The sequence below is a fragment of the Cupressus sempervirens genome, chromosome 2 (assembly GCF_028749045.1).
Source record: "Cupressus sempervirens isolate cs-2001-9-10 chromosome 2, ASM2874904v1, whole genome shotgun sequence".
Taxonomy (NCBI): Eukaryota; Viridiplantae; Streptophyta; class Pinopsida; order Cupressales; family Cupressaceae; genus Cupressus; species Cupressus sempervirens.
This window is the reverse complement of record NC_143119.1, coordinates 203,901,997-203,922,268: the sequence shown is the minus strand read 5'-3', so window position 1 is coordinate 203,922,268 and position 20,272 is coordinate 203,901,997. Positions and strand designations below refer to the sequence as shown.

At 36.4% G+C, this 20,272-nt stretch overlaps 2 protein-coding genes across 2 annotated transcripts in view; one reads left to right on the top strand and one right to left on the bottom strand.

The window, feature by feature from the left end:
- The first annotated feature begins 1,594 nt into the window (after window positions 1-1,594).
- PGLCT (plastidic GLC translocator) overlaps window positions 1,595-20,272 on the top strand; it is a 31,710-nt gene continuing 13,032 nt past the window's right edge. Inside the window, exons 1-2 of the mRNA XM_089813173.1 lie at window positions 1,595-1,639; window positions 1,729-1,992. Of these exons, the coding sequence (XP_089669299.1) occupies window positions 1,743-1,992 (250 nt within the window). The 5' untranslated portion in view covers window positions 1,595-1,639; window positions 1,729-1,742. The remainder of the gene's footprint in view (window positions 1,640-1,728; window positions 1,993-20,272) is intronic.
- Window positions 15,998-17,411, bottom strand: LOC149571765 (uncharacterized). Its single transcript, XM_089813172.1, has 4 exons — window positions 17,190-17,411; window positions 16,954-17,078; window positions 16,583-16,859; window positions 15,998-16,475 (listed from the first exon to the last, which is right to left on the bottom strand). The coding sequence occupies exons 1-4, from the start codon at window positions 17,409-17,411 to the stop codon at window positions 16,089-16,091; spliced, it is 1,011 nt and encodes a 336-aa protein (XP_089669298.1). The 3' UTR covers window positions 15,998-16,088.

The window sequence follows — 20,272 nt, the reverse complement described above, 5'->3', positions numbered from 1 at the left end:
ATGAACATAGACTTGCTCGACAAGAGTAATTGCTCCATTTCAACTGAATTTCATATAAGTCTTCTATATATAGCTCGACCTTAGTAGAATGGCTCGATCGAAGTGATGACCAACCAACTCTGCCTAATGAATGACTAAGTATTTGACACTAATAAACAACATACCTTAGGGATCTACACATTAATCACAACAAAACTAACAATTATATGCAACAGTTCAATATGATTTGAATACCAAATTTGTCCCTATGTAAGACATTTCTAGGCACTGGAATTTCTAATGCGTATAAATACAATCTATTCATTATTTTATAATTATATCAAAACTAAATTGAGATTCAGAATTAAGTGTCATACTCAATCTATATTAGGATTGTGTTGTTATCACAAAGTATTTCAAAGTCTATACTTATTAAATTATTTATTTGTAATTTTTGAATCAATAGCTATAAATTCATATGTATGATAAACAAGTCCAGATTTAGCACATGACAATGAAAATAGATTATGTAATTTCCTTTTAACATTCTATTTTAAATTTAAAAATAATATCTATCTGCTCATAGTTGCACATATAAAAGCATGCGATTGTTAGTTTAATGTCTTTCGATGCCTTTCAATATCACATTTTATTAGCAGTACAATAAGATACTAACTAAAATTTATCCAAAATGAATTATACTATATTGTCATTCTACAAAACTACATGCTTGTAATCATCACTTTTATACATCAAATCTTAATTTATGATTTCAAATCAAAAAGTCATTTACCTGTCTAACTACAATAAATGAATGGATAGACAATGGCCTAGAGTTTCTATAAGGATATGCATCTAATTTTTTTTTAGTTCTGACACCTCCTAAAGTTTCTATAAGAATACCCTTCTAATTTTTCATCTCTTAAGTTCCCATATCTCTCAAAATGTTTACGGAAATCTGTGGACCCTGTTTTAAGCCCAGAGTCACGTGGACCGTACCTTTGGATCTCCTGAACGAAGTAAACCTTTCGGAGGGGCCCAATCTAGTCAGGTCAAACATCGGTAACAGCCACGTCATCACCGGACGCAGATAAGCACTAATGTCAAATCTCCAAGCCTGTCCGGATGGCGACCGGCTACCGGCGGAGAAACCCGTAAAAAGCCTCCTTTGCCAGCCTGGTTCGGTAGTACGGGGCCCACCACCACCCACCACGTGCACCAGCAGCTCAGCAACCCCCGGGCCCACCATCCACATCATCAAAAGCGTCATTTCCCCGCCTCCTGTTTTGCGTCAAATCTAGCAACACCTCCATTCATTTGCCGAAATAGTAATAACCTTCACATTTTACGATTTACGCAGCGGGATTGCTTCTTTTTTAATCTTTGTTTTCTTCAGTAAACTCGTGTAGTTACCAGTGCGTTGCGGGGTAACGGAATCAAGTGAGGGTAAATCGGCAGATATAAAGTCACCTTAGATCATTTGTGTCTGTAAAGTTTCTTTCTTGTTTTGAACCTCTGCATTTCCCGGTGCCGTATTCTGACAGGAGCGCCCGTGGGGCCGACCTTTCCGGCGGAGAAAATTGTTCATTTCAGGCTTACAAATCAGAGCAAAGTCGCTCCTCTTGTCCAAAACCGCGCAAAAGGAAAAGAAAGATCTAGAGTACGTCATTTGATTTTCATTAGCTTTGATTTTCAGTTTTGATCTATGATACGTCTCTAAATTTGGCGGACTCTATGTATTTTTTGCAGAACAAGGGACGAAAATGCAAGCCATAGCAGGAAGTAAGGCGTTATTCTCTCCTCTGCAGGCGCGCAGGCGTGTTCAAGGATGCGGAGCCACGTTTAGCAGGTCGCTAAATTTGGAATCGTCGCAGAAGCCGGCTAAATTTGGAGATTATGCTGTATCTTCTTGTTCCTCGTCTGTGTGGACACAGCAGATGTCTGTGAACAGAATGGGCGCGGCCATTTTTGCTGCAAAGCGCGGTTCTCGTTCGGTCCGGGCCAGAGCTTATGGTATGTGAAAAGATCGTGTTTTTTTTTTGGTATTTTTGGGCCCCGATCTTCTAGATATATTGGACGGAAAGTGTGTGGTTAGTTTTGGTGAAGGTTTGTGTGGTGATCGCTCAGATCTCGTGTAAAATTGCGATCATGCTAGCTGTACTTTGCATCTTGCCAAATTTGGAGGTCATTGCTTTAAGATGGTGTGGTTTCTAGTCTGTTGGCCATTTTTAGTTGTACGTAAAATTTGGAGGTTTTTTTGATAAGATGTGTTAAGAGGTTTTTGTTTATTTTCTAGTATGTGCGTCTTTTGGTAGGACGTAGATAAAGAACGCGTTTCTTGTGTGTTTCGGGGTCTTGTTGCAAGTTATCTTTTTGGTAACATCTGAAAACAGAGTGGTGATTTTGGGCTTGGGATCGTGCATTTGCTTTACAATTACTTCGAATTTCGACACTCATTTAACCGTAAGTCAACGCGTTGTCTTGAAGCCACAATGCTCGTGAGTATAACCTCTGGTGTGCATAATGTAAGCTTTACAACTTGATCGGTGAACTACAATCACATGAAGGCGATCTCCTACTTTTGCTTAAAAGCATGACTCTTTATCTTGGTTGAGTTAACCGCTTTGATGGGAACGATGAATCGCTGCATTGTATATTTCGGTAAATTGCATGTTATTAGTGTTGGTCAAACCTGGTCGCTTGAAGGAGGCTACGATTTCTTTTCTTACGTGGCAAGTAGTTCCATGGATTATGGAAAATGAAGAAAATGCAAATTTAGATCCTTTGGCTGAAATTACGAGCGACTTTTATGGGAAATAGGACTGCGGCTAGTGTGATAGAGTCGAGGCTGAATTTTACAGAACTAGAGATATATTTTAGGAAGTTTTTATACCAAATGACCAATTACTTAAGAGGAAACGATTACGCATCTCCAAATGCTTGGAGTATGGCTGCTATAGTCGATGAAAGGACAATTGGTTGTCCAAGTAGTTCGCTCTTTTTAGTAATTGTCCTTTATTTATCAAAAAATAAGCTTCCGTGACTTTGGCATGCACAATACTGAAATTCTGTAGCGTGGTCCATTGAAAGTATTTTCCACGGGATATTTGGTTTTGCAAACAGATTCAAATTTTCTAAACACTATCTGTTGAGAAACTTTTTGATTGCCCCTTCCATGTGGTCAAATATGTTAGCTTCTAGATCACACCTGGTGGAAGCTAAAACAGTTACGAGTTGTTTGAAGCTCGCCAATTTAATTTAATATGCGTTCCAGAAAAATATTATGAAGAGCTGTAGTCTTTTCTGATGTTTACAATCCATATTGTATAAGTAATCTAAGACGTTTCTTTGGAAAGCTGTATATGCAGTTGTTATCCAGAAATTGCTTGTCTTGCAGAGTTATGCACTGCAGAAGGTCAGGGTCGTTTGTCTATCAAGGGTTGTAACCTTCACTGCTGTTTAGGACCCATCTTGTATAAGCAACCTGAGATGCTTTTTTGGAAGGCTCTTATGGGGTTACTGTTCATAAATTTCTTGTCTTCTGCACTCATGCACTGTAGAAGTCTAGGGTTTTTAATTTTGCATTCAATGAGCAACCATCAAAGCACACAATGTCAATGTCATTGTAGTAAATGGAGATGTTCACTATTTTCTGTATTTGCTGAATTGGCAAAATGGCATTGCCTAAGGAATGCATATCCTTGTGTCTATTGTAAAGATTGCCATATTAATATCAGGAAGACTCAATCAAAACATTATGGGTTCCACAAACTAATATTATTGATTTCATATGGCAAATGGTGAAGATTAATATAATTTATTATATTACCAAAAATGGGAAGGTGTTGCATATATCAAAAATCAAGTTTATATTGATGTGATGGTTTGGGTTCAGAAACAACTATCCATTTTGCTAAGTGGCCTTCCCTTAGGGTCTAGAACTTTCCAGAGATTCCAATATGATTGGAGTGAACCTGCATTGCTCTACAGAGATGACTACATCAATTTGTGGTCTAAGTTTCTAACAGAAAGATTGTTTACTCAGTAAGATGAGATGGATCACAGCTAAAAGAGTAAATTCAGTAATCTGCAGGAGTTTGTAACATTTTACAAGAGGTTGGTCTTGTTCTCTCTAATTAATTGGGATGTCTACATGATTTGTGTTCTACACCATCTACTTGTGTAGAGAGAACAATAAGCAACTAAAGAAAAATCAACATAGTCAATGTCATAATGCAATTTCGCAGAAAAAAGTGCAAATGGGAAGTTATGTCACTCCTTGCTTAAGGTAGTTTTAGGATACAAAAAATCCAAAAGGAACAAAACGGGAAACAGAATAAGCCAGAAAAGAAAAGCTGAAAATCATTAGAAATCAAAATCATAAGGTTTTTACAGAATATGTTGTTAAAGGAAAGATGCGGCTCTCCTAAAAAGAATAAGAAAGTTTGAGGATATAATTTAAGAAAAAAAATGAAACAAAGACAATTGCAAATACAGAATCTGCTTTCTTACAATATCAACTACAAGCATATATAGCTAACTGCACATGGAGTAAAATACGACTCATGCTTTTCTTCACAAGAATCTCTTTTGTGCATTTCAGTTGTGAGACTCTTCATGACTTAATTTTTTGACCAAGCGCCATGAGTTAGATCAGGATCCTTGTTCCAGATGTACCTACAGTGTTCAACTGTCGCAAAGACGAGGATGATATTGAGAAGCTAAAGTGCAATCTAACTCATGGCATTTGGTCTGAAATTTCACTGTCTTGAGAATCTCCTAATAGCACTGTTGAATTTGAGAAAAAAATATATTCAAGGATATGATCATGTGGTAGCCATTACGCATTTTTGGTGAATGGTAATTATATTTAGCATGTGCTTCCCTCCAGGTCCATAAAGAAATGCAAAAACTTTTGTAGTTGTTGGAACTTGGTATCACTTGGTGTATATGTGATGCTGGCTCCGATAGATGCTAGCTCTGTACAGGGATCAGGATCAGTTTGACTTATTATAGGCTTTTGTCTTTGGCCCGTGTTAAATGGAATTCAAGTCAATTTCATAGTATAAAATAACTGAATTCTAGGATAGTTACATTTGATTAACAAAGGTCTTTTATAAACTCACAAACATTACTTGGTACAAGGCATTTGGGCTTTGGTAGGTTAAATATGCCTTGCTAGCATTGTTCTTCTCATGCTCAGTGGATCAAATGTGTATGCTAAGATCAGAGGCATGGACACGGATTTTTATTTCTCTAATTCCCACCATATAAAATTCTGTTGCACTGGTGGGCTATGATAGAAGCAGTTAGTTGTATTTTCTCCCAGAAAAAAAGCTCTGCATTGTCCTGCCGTTTTTGCCACAAGGAAAAGGAAGGTGGTTATATTAAATTTGATGCTTGTATCCCTTAAAAATAAAGAATACTTCTCACCAGCGAGTTGCTACCCATAATGAGTTGTATTTAATGATACGATGATGCTCTGGCTACTTGAATTCACCCTTTGAGAGAGTGAAGTACACTTGTACGCTGAAAACACATATCATTATTGATGCAAATTGCATTGTAACCAATGCACTTAATACCAGAGTTAACTGGTTAGGCATCCCTGGGATTTTTTTCAGGCATCCTTTCCCTGGGATAGGGGACATCCCAAATATTGACAATGATTCTGATGATAAATTCTGTAAGCAATTTGAATTTGAATATCAATTTATACAAATTTTGCTTAACAATTTTGCTAATTCTAGCATGTTAAGGTCCTATAATGTATATGTACATGCTTTATTCTTGTTTCGTATGAATATTTTAAATTTATCTATATATTTTAACTAGATAATTGAATTCCAGATAATTGGATATCAGATAATTGGATGAATACAACATAGAAGTGCCTTGTATATAAAGGCAACTGATATGACTAGGAGTCAACAAAGAGATAAGCATACCAACTAAGCACATGCCCACCAAGAGTGGATTATCCTCCATTGTGCATAAATGTACATGCAACAATGAGAGGATAAGAATGCAAAGGTGTATCTTGTAAAGAGATGTAGTAGACAACATGTGTACTCAATTGGAGTACAAACTACTATGTTGTCAACATGACAACTCATGTGAATATGCAAACTCCTTGGTGTCTACATGACAACTAATATGCTAATGCATTAACCTAAGTAAACTTAAGTAAAGTGTAAATAATAAATACTTATTTACACTAACCCCCCCCTTAAGTGCAACTTAGGGAAATGTACTTAAGCTCACAAAAGCTAGATAATAATGCAAGATGGGTCCTGGCTACTAGGCCATGTTAGGTATCCATGTACAATATATAGGTGCAAATGATATGCAATGTAATCTCTCGTAAAGCGGAGAAAGAGGGAAAACCACATGGGAAAAACCCTCCCCTAAAAAGAGAGAAGAAAAATAAAGTAAGATGCAAGTATGGATGGAGTAATCAAGACCCCCCCCATTATGACATACATCATGCATATACAATAGAGAATCCCTCCATAAGAAGGAAATAAACAGAAATGAAATCCCCCCGTAGTGAATGATGTCCTACAAGAATGATGAGTGCTTGAAGACAAAAGAGAATCCAATGCCTACAAACACCATTTCTCCCCTTAGGAAGAAGATACACCAAATGCAAATGCAAGACAGATTCCCATTGTGGATAGGAACATGGAAGAGGAATCCATATGAAGTATGTTGTTTCTAAAGTCTGAAGATGTCTCACCATGTCCTTGAATACTGAAGATGTCATGAACCAATCAAGATCAAGTCCAATAGAAGAAGGTGACAAACAAGGAACCAATGGTAAATGCTCCGTATAGGAATGTGGATCAAACTCCAAAGGCCAAGATGCCTCCTCAACAAAAGTAGGAAGAGAAATAAAGAAGCCCCCCCCCTCAATGTAGAATTTGCACCCATGAAATATGCTCCTAGATCAATGTAGAAGCTGCACCCATGAAATATGCTCCTAGATCAATGTAGAAGCTGCACCATGAAAATTGAATGATATTTCTCCCTTGAGGAAGAAATGGTGGCATGGGTGTACAAAGGAATCCTCCCCAATCAATAGGAAGAACTCTCAGAATGTAATCTGTCTTAGGAAATTGCATAGGAATCTGCAACACGAGTATGATCAACCATGCAATCTGACATCTCAAGTGAAGTTTGAGATTCATGTAAAGCAATGTCCAAAGACTCAAATGTCTTCTTTGAAGTGAAAGGGACATCCTGCAAATGTTGTAAGAAAGTATCCACAATCATGTCAAACTCGAAAGAAAGATCAAGTGGAGAATCATGAGGGTTAGAGTGTTCCCTCACAACAACTGAAGAAGGATCATCCTTAATAAAGAGAAGATTTATATCATCAATAATGTCTCCCATATCCTCAATGTAGGACTCCATGAACAAACTTGCAATATCTGTCAAGAAGTCATTCGAAGGAACTGAGTTTGGAAGACGATGAATATCTTGTAGCATTGAATCAAGTGAATCCACAATTGTGTGAATACAAGCATCATCAAGAGCAACAATAGATGTGATATCAATAGGAGAATTAGTAGCTACAATTGGAGGTAAAAGATCTTTTGGGAATGGAGGAGCATGTGGATCTCCATACATCTCCCAAAGATAGATCCAAACGTCATCATGTGAATCCATAACTTCCATATCCATATGCAGAAAGAATGCACGAAAAATGATTGTAATAGTGTCACCATTGTATAAAAGTCCTTTCACATATGGTAATGCATTATACTCACTAAGATGAGTGAGAACTAATTCACTCCATTGCTTATAGTTTTGTGTTAAGGCAATTAAATCTTCCTCATCCATCCTGTACTAATCAATGCAACCCCCCCTAAATAGATTTTTGGCACTTTATACTAAGTGCATGTACAATTGCCACTTGTCAAAATGAACCAAAGTGAACTTCTGATTTGATGGTCACAACAACAAATATGAAGCTATATATGACTCAACAAGATAAGACACAAGACCTCTCAAGGGTCTACTTAATTACAAGTGCCAAAAGAGGCCAAAAAATGACCAAATGCTTAAAGTACCATGTCTACTCAAAATTACTGCAAACTGATACCAGATTTGGAAAGTAGACAGAAAATTATGCACTTTCAAAAAAAATAGCAGCTGAATATGTGTCCATATGAGCCCAAACGAAGCATCTGAAGTTGTAAAAATCAATATTGGCAATTTTCAGAAAAATTTAGGAACAAAGATCACAAACAACCTGCACCAATGTGTAGATCATGAACTTCTACCCCGAAACAAAAAAAATTGCTCAAAAAAGGAGTTTGTATGAGGGAGATATCATTGTTTGGAAATCACCTTTGTAATTATTTTTCCTGAATAACTGTCGTCGCACCTCCAAAAATCAAATGACTCTAGATTTCACCTCAGATGTTCGATTTTGATGAAACAAAAGTTGATTTGGGAGTTTTTTGACCTTTTGAATGTGATACCAATATCTGATTTGCACTAGCAAGCTCCAATCTTGACCTGCAAAATAAAATCTCTCCAATGGCTATGCAATGAAACTCCTATGACTCTGATACCATGTAAGAATTTAGTATAGCTCTAATACTATGTAAGAATTTGCCTAAGGCAATAATTCAATGCCAATATCAAGAAGCTCAGTAGATAGCACAAGAGAGACAAATGATGATCAAATGAGAATGGATATTAGATGATTGGATATCAGATAATTGGATTCAGATAATTGGATATTAGATAATTGGATGAATACAACATAGAAGTGCCTTGTATATAAAGGCAACTGATATGACTAGGAGTTAGCAAAGAGATAAGCATACCAACTAATCACATGTCCACCAAGAGTGGATTATCCTCCATTGTGCATAAATGTACGTGCAACAATGGGAGGATAAGAATGCAAAGGTGTATCTCGTAAAGAGATGTAGTTAACAACATGTGCTCAATTGGAGTACAAACTATTACGTTGTCAACATGACAACTCATGTGAATATGCAAACTCCTAGGTGTCTACATGACAACTAATATGCTAATGCATTAACCTAAGTAAACTTAAGTAAAGTGTAAATGGTAAATACTTATTTACACGAACACCATCTACACGTGTAGAGGAAGAATAATAAGCAACTAAAGAAAAATTTACATAGTCAATTTCACAATGCAATTTCATAGAAGAAAGTGCAAATGAGAATTTATATAGTGTAGGAGTGCCTAGGGTTTGAGCAGTAACCCTTGAAATTTTGGCTTGTAATGACCTTAGCTAGGTCATGGGTGAAATAAGGATCATAGGATGGTCCACTAGGTGTGTTTTGGGAAGATTGGTAGTCAGTGTATGAATCCATGCCAAAGTGGGCAAAAAGTTGTCAATAGGTGGCAAAAGTTGCTAAATAGGTCAAATGTGGCATAGTGAGTAAAATTACTCCGCAATACAAAAAAAATGAAGAGTAGAGGTGTTAGACATGTCTAGGACATGATTTGACATCATTATGCATGCATGGGAGGCATAGGGTTCAAGGTAAGTGAGAAATTGTCAATGTTGCAAAATATTATCATGACAACATTTGGCAAAGTTGCATGACAACAATATAGACCAAAAGTTGCATTTCATGGTAAATTAGTTAGGTGTTGAAACTAACTATGGTAACATGTCAGGGGGACATATTTAAGCGCTCCCAAGTGAGGGTACACAGGTTGGATGAGATTTTGAAGTTTGTGAATAGCAAAACCTTTGACAGATTTTTGAGATTTCTTGCACAGTTCATTTGTGACTCAAGCAACTTGGTGTTTATGGATTAAAACTTCAAATCTTTCACTGTAAATAGTTAGTATACTTCAATTTCTTGCTTTGAGTGCTTTGGTATGAGTTCTTGTTCAATTTTGTTTGTTCAAATAAAATTCAAACTCTTCCAAACAGTCTGTTGGACTGAACAGAGTTTGAAGGCTAAAAATGGCTCCATCTTGAATACTCACCGTGAGATCTTTACGACCATTTGCAGCATGCAAGTAGGCTCTATGTACATAATTTTCCCTTTGGTAGAGGTTCAAAAGATGAGTTTTGCTCTTTTTAACATCTTGTCCTTGGAGAATCCTGTTGCAACCCAACTAGGGGCAAGAATGGATAGTTGATTCAAATTTGCAGGGGTGGATTGATCAACTTAGTATAATGACTTGGATTGCTCAAGGGAGTCTTGGCAAAGTTTTGAGCAAGAATTCAGAGATGGTTGAATCCATTTGGGGTGCTTACCAATTGAAAGAAGTGAAACAATGCATTTTCTTTTTATTTTGGCCATATTAGGGTTTGTACCAATAACCTTTCCCAAGTCTTAACTAACAACTAACATATCAAAAAAATACAATTATTACTTCATATTCATAGGAAGATAGTTATATCAGTTATGTTCATGTGAATGAGATTAACGGTTACAATTAGTTAAACGGAAATCTCATAACTAACAATTGAAGACACCATCAGTGAATTTACCAAAGAATTTAAAATCTACATACCGTAGAGTTCAAAACCGAAAACCGTCTAGGGATGCTTTTGCAAAACCCAGGTTAGTCCATAAAATGCCTCTTAAGGAACAAATAGCTATACTACTTTATTGTAATGACAAATACTAAAATATAATCTAGGGCATCAAATACCACTGTATTATTTAGGGCATCAAATACCATTGTATCATTAAGGGCGTCAAATACTATTGTATACCACTGTATTATTTAGGGCATCACATACCATTGTATTAGTTAGGAAAATATGCTCATATTCATTATTCAAATAAATAGAAGATTGAAATATCAATCCATTAGATAAACCTATCATTTGTATATAAATATATTCCATGTCCAATTGGAAAATCAACTGATCTAACTGGTTGCCAATTACATTGACGATAGAGTTACTTTCATTTAAGGAAATAATTGAAGCAATGATATAATTCAATCCATCTTATATTCTAGTTGAATAAATATAAAAGTAAATTACCTGTTACCAATAATTGTTTGAATGCTTAGCTTGTCTTTGTTTGATGCACGTCTTGGCATCTTATGGAGAGCAGAAACATTGTTAGGGGCTTAACCTTCCAACTACGGACTTTAAACTTATCCCCACACTTTCTCTAACTAGAAAGGCCCTCCCTACTCGGAATAGACATGAAACACCTTGTCCGCTACTGAGCATCTTGGTACTTAATCCCACCACTCGACTTGACAACAGAGTATATGAATTGGACATACATGAGCTATTAAATGATTCTTTTGAAAGTAATAAATTTGTTGAATCAATTTTGATTCTGTTTTTCTTGTTCTTGCAGAACTTTCTATCACCTCTTCACCCTATTTCTTTGCCATCCGGCCGGGTGAGTCCTAGGTGTCAATTCTTTAAAGTAATCCAACTCTTTTGTTGAACCTCAGTTGGTGTAAAGAAAAATATAATTTCAGTATTGTCATAATACAGTTTTATGACCCGGAAACCTCTCTTTAAGGAATTACAATTTGTTTGATTCTGGAATTTGACTGTAACAAGAGACGCTTGAACATAGGATATATAATTGATTTTGATTTAACATGGGAAGGATGGACTCATTGAATATTCTATTCGATATAGCAATTTCAATAATGATACATGGAATTCAATGACATAGTTCTTACTGTTGTATTATCGAATGCAAATATATAACATTTATGAATTGAAATGGCTGACCACATAACTTGATCAGGAAGATGCGGAGTTTGGCTTGACTCTATATAGCTGGCTATTCTTGACGTGTGTATTCCAATGTGCAGAGCTTAGACAAATAATGATTACGATTGTCCTCCAACATTTGTAGCAATAAAGATGAAAGATTAAGAAGAGAGCAACGGTATATATGCAGAACTCCTGACTTGTATATAAAGAAGACATTCAAAGGAAATATAAAGGCTTCCAAGAAGCCGTGACTCTTTGGCCAGTTATAAAAAGAATATAAACCAATCTTCTTGAATCATTGATAAAAGATGCCAACTGTACATTCTCGCCACTTATAAAGATAAATAATTATGAGGAAGAATTCAAAGGTGACTTAATCAAAAGGAATAAATTATAATTTATATTTATATATACATATTCACATATATGTATATTATTTAGAGAGGTGGCATCATATTATTATTTGTCCACAGTTGTACCTACTAAGGTATGCATATCTAATTACACGTATCACTTTGGAAGATTATTTTATCTCCACATCTTCTTAAGGTATACGCATATTTAGGTATACGTATTTTAATATATATGAGCTTGTATAAATTAATACTATGGTGGCACCCTACTTTTTATAACTATGTGCACGTATGTACACACACGCACACACATTTGAAGTGATGAGAATGTCAATATAAATCATTAAAGGTACGTATTTTGATTATGATAAAATGTTTAATGTTTTATTGATTGACCAACTAGCTCATGCGTGTCTAATGTGTGCATCCAAGTTATGCAGTCACTAGGTCCTCAACCATGGTGGCTCAAGACTTATACCCATTTGCCCAGTAATGGTGATGCTCCTGTGCCCAATTCTTTTTTGATAATGGTTCTACCCCTTTGACGTGCTCCCTACAAAAAAATTCCCTGCAGTTAAATCATATTACCATAACAAGTTATTAATCATAAATGATCATAACGGCTAACCGCCTTTTCAATTCCCATGAATTCATGATAAATAACCAACTATCTGTAATAGCTTTAAAATATCATCATAACGGTTCACTAGCATGTCATCTTCATAAGAAATTATAATGATTAACCATCTTACTATTTCACATGATTATAACAAATTTCAACTGTCAATTGACTTCATGTGAAACCTCAATGGCTATATGAACATTTTAAAATTGGGTCAAAATTTGGGATGTAACAAGTTTATTGCTGTACGGACAGTTTTGACACTTGAAGCCCCAAAAATCCTTTAGTTGAGCTAAAAGGATATTTGGAATGAAAGTTTGTTTGCCAGTGCGGTTGGGACTTTTTGAAGTTATAGGCCAAAAACCACAATAGGAGGCCTAATTGAGGGCTGGTAGGGCTACAAGGTCTAAAAACTAGGAAGTTTGGAAGTTGGTAGAAGAATGACTACAAGATCCAACAAAATGAGATCATTCTTGATTGAATCAGTTAGGATGAAGGCCCAAGACCTCTGCAAGACTATAGTGGATGGGTTAAGTGCTTGTTAGATCAGTTTTGTCTAGGTGATTCTAAGGAGTAGATATTGAAATTGGTAGAGAGGCTCTAGAAAGCAAGGGAAGAAGATTGAATTTCCCTACAGGTTCAAGGGTTGAAAATAGTAAAACCCTAGTAGGTCCTAGAGGTGACCTTGGTATAGAGTTCAGAACTTAAGAGAAACTCATTGGTGGGAGCCTCCCTATCATTATATCACTCCTTAAATACTTAAGGTCGTTTTAGGACACAAAATCCAAAAAGGAATAAAATTGGAAACAGAATAAGCCAGAAAAGAAAAGCTGAATATCATTAAACATCAAAATCATAAGGTTTTTATACAATATGTTGTTAAAGGAAAGGTGTGTCTCTCCTAAAATGCTTTAGGAAGTTTGAGAATGTAAAAAAATTAAAATATGCAACAAAGACAAAATTGCAGATACAGAATTTGCTTTCTTACAATTTGAACTGCAAGCATATATAGCTAACTGCACCTGAAGCAAAATATGATTCAGATGCCTTTCTTCACAAGAATCTCTTTTGTGCATATCAGTTGTGAGACTTTTCATAGACTCTAAATTTTTTGATCAAGTGCCATGAGTTAGATCAGGATCCTTGTTCCGGATGTGCCTACAGTGTTCAACTGTTGCAAAGATAAAGAGGATACTGAGAAGATAAAGTGCAATATATTATACAAGAATCCTGACCCAACTCATGGCATTTGGTCTGAAATTTCACTGTCTTGAGAATCTCCTAATAGCACTGTTGAATTTGAGGAAAAATTATATTCAAGAATATGATCATGTGGTAGCCATTACGGTATGTGCATCCCTCCAGTCCCATATTGAAATGCAAAAACTGTTTTTAGTTTTTGATATCACTTGGTGTATATGTTGTGCTGTCTCTGAAAGATGCTACCTCTGTACAGGGATCGGGATCATTTTGATCTTTTTATAGGCTTTTGTCTTTGGTCTGTGTTAAATGTTATTCAAGTCGATTTTGCAGTTACATAAAACAACTGAATTCTATGACAGTTACATTTGATTAACAAAGGAGGCCTTTTATAAACTCACAAACATTACCTGGCACAAGGCATCTGGGCTTTGTCAGGTAAACCATAAAAATGCCTTGCTAGCATTGTTCTTTTCATGCTTCAGTTGAACATATGTGTATGCCAAGATCAGAGGCATGGACACAGATTTTTTATTAATTTCTCTAAAATCTGATTCCCAACAATTTTTTTTTTGTTGCACTGGTGGGCTTTGTTTGATACAAGCAGTTAGTCTTATTTTTTCCTAGAAAGAAAAGCTCAGCATTTCCTTGCTGTTTTTCCCACAAAGAAAAGGAAGGTGGCTATATTAAATGCAATGATTGTATCCCCTAAAAAAAGAGAACACTTCTCACGTGCAAGTTTCAACCCATAATGAGCTGTATGTAATGATATGATGATGGTGCTCTGGTTACTTGAATTTACCCTTTGAGAGAGTTTAGTAGACTCGTACACTAATTTGAGAACACATATCATTACTGATGCAAATTGTATTGTAATCAATGTACTTAAAACCAGAGTTGACCAGAGTTGCCTAGGGATGCATCCCTGGGCTTTTTTTCAGGTGTCCCCGGCCCAGGACAGGGGATGCCCCTAATATTCACGATGAATTCGATAAGCAATTTGAATTTGAATCTCAATTTAACATGATTTTTTCTTGAGAATTCTGCTAGTTCTAGTATGTTCAGGTTCTATTATTCTATATCGTATATGTACATGATTTATCCATTGTTTCATATGAACACTTTAAATCTCCCAATTTTTATATAGCTGTGCCCTTTGCCATTCCCTAGCTGTTCCCGAAATTGGCTTGAAAATTGGCATCCCAAAAATGCACCCCCATGTCAGAAACTTGCTAAGCTTGCTTGATACTCATATGCAACCAATAATACACCAAATAAATTGTCAAAATGTGGTTATGCACAATAAGAGATGCAATGGACCTTGTAGAGTACATGTCCTCACTCTTGAATATTTGTGCTTGAAGCTCTTTGGATGATGATGTTTTCTTGTTCGGTTTATATTAGCAAAACTCAGCTTGGCTCGTCCAATAATCTTTAGTCTGAGCCGAGACCACAGCCAGCCAAGTTTACATAGCCTGGGGAACTGCACTCATCAGAGACTTGTCAAGACTTGACGATACTTGGTGAGTCATTCAAGAGACCCATTTACTGAAGAAACCATCTTGAGTGAAGTTGCAAAACAATATGGCAATTGAATTTGTGGTAATTTTTAGTGCCCTGAGAAAGGAAGTATAGTAGTATAGGGATAATTCTGTAGGAATGACATATAACACGTAGACAAAGCCTGCCATCTAGAATTTTTGAATCTCCAACTGAAGATGCCAAGAAATCATAGAGTGTGTAGTCTGCACAAAAGAATTTCTTTTATCCTTCTTTTCCATTTCAAGAATAAGTTTAAGTTGACCTTAGTTGCCGATTCGTGACACGAATCCGATTCGGGCACGTGAATCGGATCCGTGGATTCGGGATTTTTTTCTTTTTCCCAATTATGATTCGTGGAGGATTCGTGCATATATATATATATATATATATATATATATATATATATATATATAATTATATATATGCATTATATATACTAAAAAAATTTAAAAAAGAGAAATATACATAATTCTAAAACTAAATCATTTCATAGTATGAATCTAGTATACTTGATCAATGACATTGATAATTAATCTATTTTCACGATTATAAAGGAAATCAACACATTCACATTGAATTACTGAAAGTGAAAGCTTGTAACATTCAAAATATAGATCATTAAACTTAAAGTTTATAACATGATTTACTCATAAAAGAGTCAAGAGTCAACACTAAAGTTTTTTATTTAATCATCAAATGGATTTTCAAGAAAATCCGCATCAGAGGGGTACTGGTGAGCTGCAAGTGCTGCATCTGTATTAGTAGAGGAACCCAAACCACTAGTAGTAGAGGGGATTGTTAACTCATAATCCTCCTCCTCATCATCCACATCAATCAAAGTGGATCTAGCAAGATCTCGGATGGTCATATCTAAATCAGGAGTCTCGGGTGCTACATCCCAAAGCTTTTCGGGCCCCTTCTTGTACTTAGGATCCTTCCGTGACAACAAGCGCAAATTGTTGTGAATGAACACAAGGTCTTCTGATTTTTTTGGAGCCAACCGGTTGCGTTTGATTGAGTGGATAAAGGAGTAAGTACTCCAATTCCACTCAGCGGCAGAAGAGCTGGCAACCTAAAGAGAAATTAAAAATTATCAATACAACAATCAAGATAAATAAATTAAATAATAAATTCAAGGAATTGAGAATGTTAACCTTAGGCTTAATTTTACAAACTTACTTGGGATAGGACCTTTATGGCAAGAGGTTGGAGATACGTGAAGGCTTGCCCATGAAGGTACCACCATTTGATGGCACCCATCCTGCTTTGGTCTGCTATGGCAATAGGGTCGAAATCCTCACCTGAGTTGAAAGCAGCAAATTCACTCCTCACAATTGCCCCAATCTCTGGATCTTGGAATATCTTAGCTAGTGCCCTCTTATACCCATCTGCAACCTCTGCATCTCTGAATGGTGGCACTCTACCTGGAAGGCGAAGTACATCTGCACTATAGTACCTGGGGATAACAAAAGACAATTGAACACTATCAAATATCAATAGCACAAACATTGGATAAAATAAGCACAAACATTTGATAAGAACTACAGTACCTCGGGGATAGAGCATATGCAAGGAGGTGCAAAGGTGTGGTCATCTTGTTCCATCGATGATGAACAATTTTTTCCACCTTCTTGTAAAGGGTGTCCTCAGGATCATTCTCCCTCCTCTGTATGACCTAAGATATGAAATATGAATAATAATTATAATTAGTGAATATGTCAATTTAAACTTTAGAATCTAGATATCTCTCAAATAAAAAATTGTTGTAAAAGAGCGTAAAACTTACCATTTTAATTTTTTCCAGCATACTATCCATGGAATCATAAATATCCCCAAGGCATGGCTCATCACTATCTGCGAAGCGAAGCATTGCCATTATTGGATCGGTGATTTCCAACACATAACTCACAAGACCCCACCAATCCTCATCTAGTATCATTCTTCTCACATTTAAAGCCCTTGCTGTATTGGAATTCTTCCAAATGCCCCATTGGGGGCTAATGACCATATGCTTCAATGCTTCTTTTACCTTCACAAGTCGTCTCAAGACGATTGTGTGAGAGGCAAAGTGGGTTTCAGCAACCTAAGAACATGTTAAACTCAAGTTAGTAAAACATTTAAAAATTAAAACATGTTAATGTAAACAACAACAAAAATTAATAATTGTGGAATCCAATAATATTCAATTATATATTAAATATAAAAATTTACCTTCAATAACTCCAAGTCCGAGAAACTCCTAAAAATTGCTTGTGACATGTGGTGATTTGTCACAAACATTTGAATCTCTTCAGCTTCCTCATATATCCTTTTCACCCAATCTATTTCGGTGCCAATTGCTTTCATCACTAAATTGAGAGAGTGGACGGTGCATGGTGTCCAAAAGATATGATCATATCTAGACTCTACAATTATCCCTGCAGCCCTGCAAACTTTTGCATTGTCCGTGACCACTTGAACAACATTATCAGGACCCACTGACTCTATGGCATCAATGAGAATGCGTGAAATAAATTCTGCATCTTTCACTTGCCCTTCACAATCAACTGCCTTCAAGAACATTGCCCCCTTAGGGCATACAGCAATAACATTGATCAATGGACGGTTTCTACAATCTTTCCAACCATCCGAAATAATAGACACACCCGATTGAACCCAAAAATCTCTTATTGGTTGAAGTTGAGCCTCTACATTTTTCCTCTCATCATGTAATATGGTAGTGCGCAACTTCTCATAACCAGGCGGTTTGTAACCATGGGGTGCATCATTTATTGCTTCCACCATCTCCCTAAAATAAGGTGATCTAGCAAAATTAAATGAAACACCATTTGCAATTAAACAACGTCCAATTTTGTGATCAGCAATGTCTCTCTTTTCAATTTGGAATGCCCTATCTAGTGGGCCTCTCTTGCGGGTGAGTGGAGATGGGTCTTCATCTTCATCATTTGTAGTTGGCATAGGCAAAAAAGGATGTGTTCTTGTGTTTGTTTGATCAAATGATGGTGTTGGTATATTTGTTTTTTGGGAAGCACCACGTTTTGCTTTTGCAACTGCTCTATCAGCATCATCTTGCTCTTTTGCTAATGCTGCTATTTGTGCAGCTGGTAATCCCTTCTTATCACTACCTTGACACATGTGAATTCCTTCACCCGCAGGGCCCAAAAAATGTAGTTTCACTCGGGAATAGGAGCTTCTATGTTGTATGTTGTAAAAATTACATTTCCATATGTATGCCCCACCCCCAGGACATTGTGCAACTCTTGTTGTGTGTCTCCATAAAGGAGACCCCTTATCAATTTTGAAGCTTGGTGATGCAGCCCCACCCCCACCCACTGAGCCTTGACTACTCATTGTTCTATTCTTGCAATCTAGAAAAAGTGAAAGAAAACCATACTTCACACTTGCACAAAAACTTGAAAATTTGGAAAACTAAAAATAAATCAATAATCTATGAAAGAATTCAAGAATATGGTTGAAATGCATACCTTAAACACTTCTTGCAAGGTATTTGAAGCTCCACAACCGATCTCCTTCGAATCCAAGCACTTCACTTCAAACTAGCAAGTATGAGAGAGCAAAATGAGAGAGCAAAATAGAGAGCAAATGAACTTGCATTGTGATTTAGAGGGTCGTTTTTAGGGTTTAGGGCCTTTAGGGCAAAAAAAAAACATTAAAAAATGATAATGGGCCCACGTTTTTGCATTCTCCTCCTTCATTGCTGTGGATTCACGTGGATCCGCGCGTGGATCCTCGAGGATCCGGGCAGGATTCGTAATCCTGCCTGTGGATCCGTAAGGATCCGCGGCCCGCGGATCCTTACGGATCCACAGGCAGGATTACGAATCCTGCCCGGATCCTCACGGATCCATACGTGGATCCGGATCCGAATCGGACCCGAGCCCGGATCCGGCCTTTTCTAGGCGAATCCGGTAACTAAGAGTTTAACAGAATACATGTAACATAACTTATAACTTGTTAAGAATTGATATTCTGGGATGAAATAAAAATCATAGATACAGAGCACTTGTCTAGTAATCTGGCTTATGTGGTTTAAATTGGAGCTTCTAAAATTTTCAGTAATTCTAGTTACGTTTTCAAATACTTGCTCCTTGAAGGTGTAGTAGTCCTGTCAAAACTTCTCCGGGCATTGATTAGTTTGCTAAGTTGGAGTCGTAGATGCTTTTCTCTGGCCAGATCTACAGAAAATCTTTCAACATGTCAAGTACGTGATTCTCATGTGTGATACTGAAATCTGATATATCGTGCTGCGTTATTACCAAGTGATCCTAGGCTTTTCTGTAAAAATTCCTGTGAAGCACCTTTGTAAAGATTCCAGTGCCCATGAGATGCCACATGTTCAAAAGACATGTCACAAATTTACTCAAAACATGGTGCTGTGAGTTATGGTGGGGGATTATCCTTCAATTTAACTTCTCCCACTTCTTCAGTCTAATTCATTGTGTTTGATATCTCTCTGGACTTTTTATTTTACATTCATTACAGCTGCATTGATATATCTCTAACCAGAAAAAGAAGCATATAAGAAAATTATGGATAAATGAAAGACAGTTCTAAAATGAGACAAAATCTTTAATCTAAACAACTACCATTGGGATTGTAACAATTGGATTTTAGAAAATTGCTAATAAATGTTACCTGCAATTATTCTTCCAGAGCTTGTGGGTGTGACCTATTGATGCAGAGATAAACTTAACGGAAGCAAAAACAAAAGGGAACCAGCACCAGCAATAGATAGATAATAAAATTCTTCTAATTGATTTATCAAATGAACAGTATATACACTTGCTCTCTTACAGATTTCTTCTCCCCGTAACTTCGTATCCAAAAACTTGATCTAAACCTAAACCT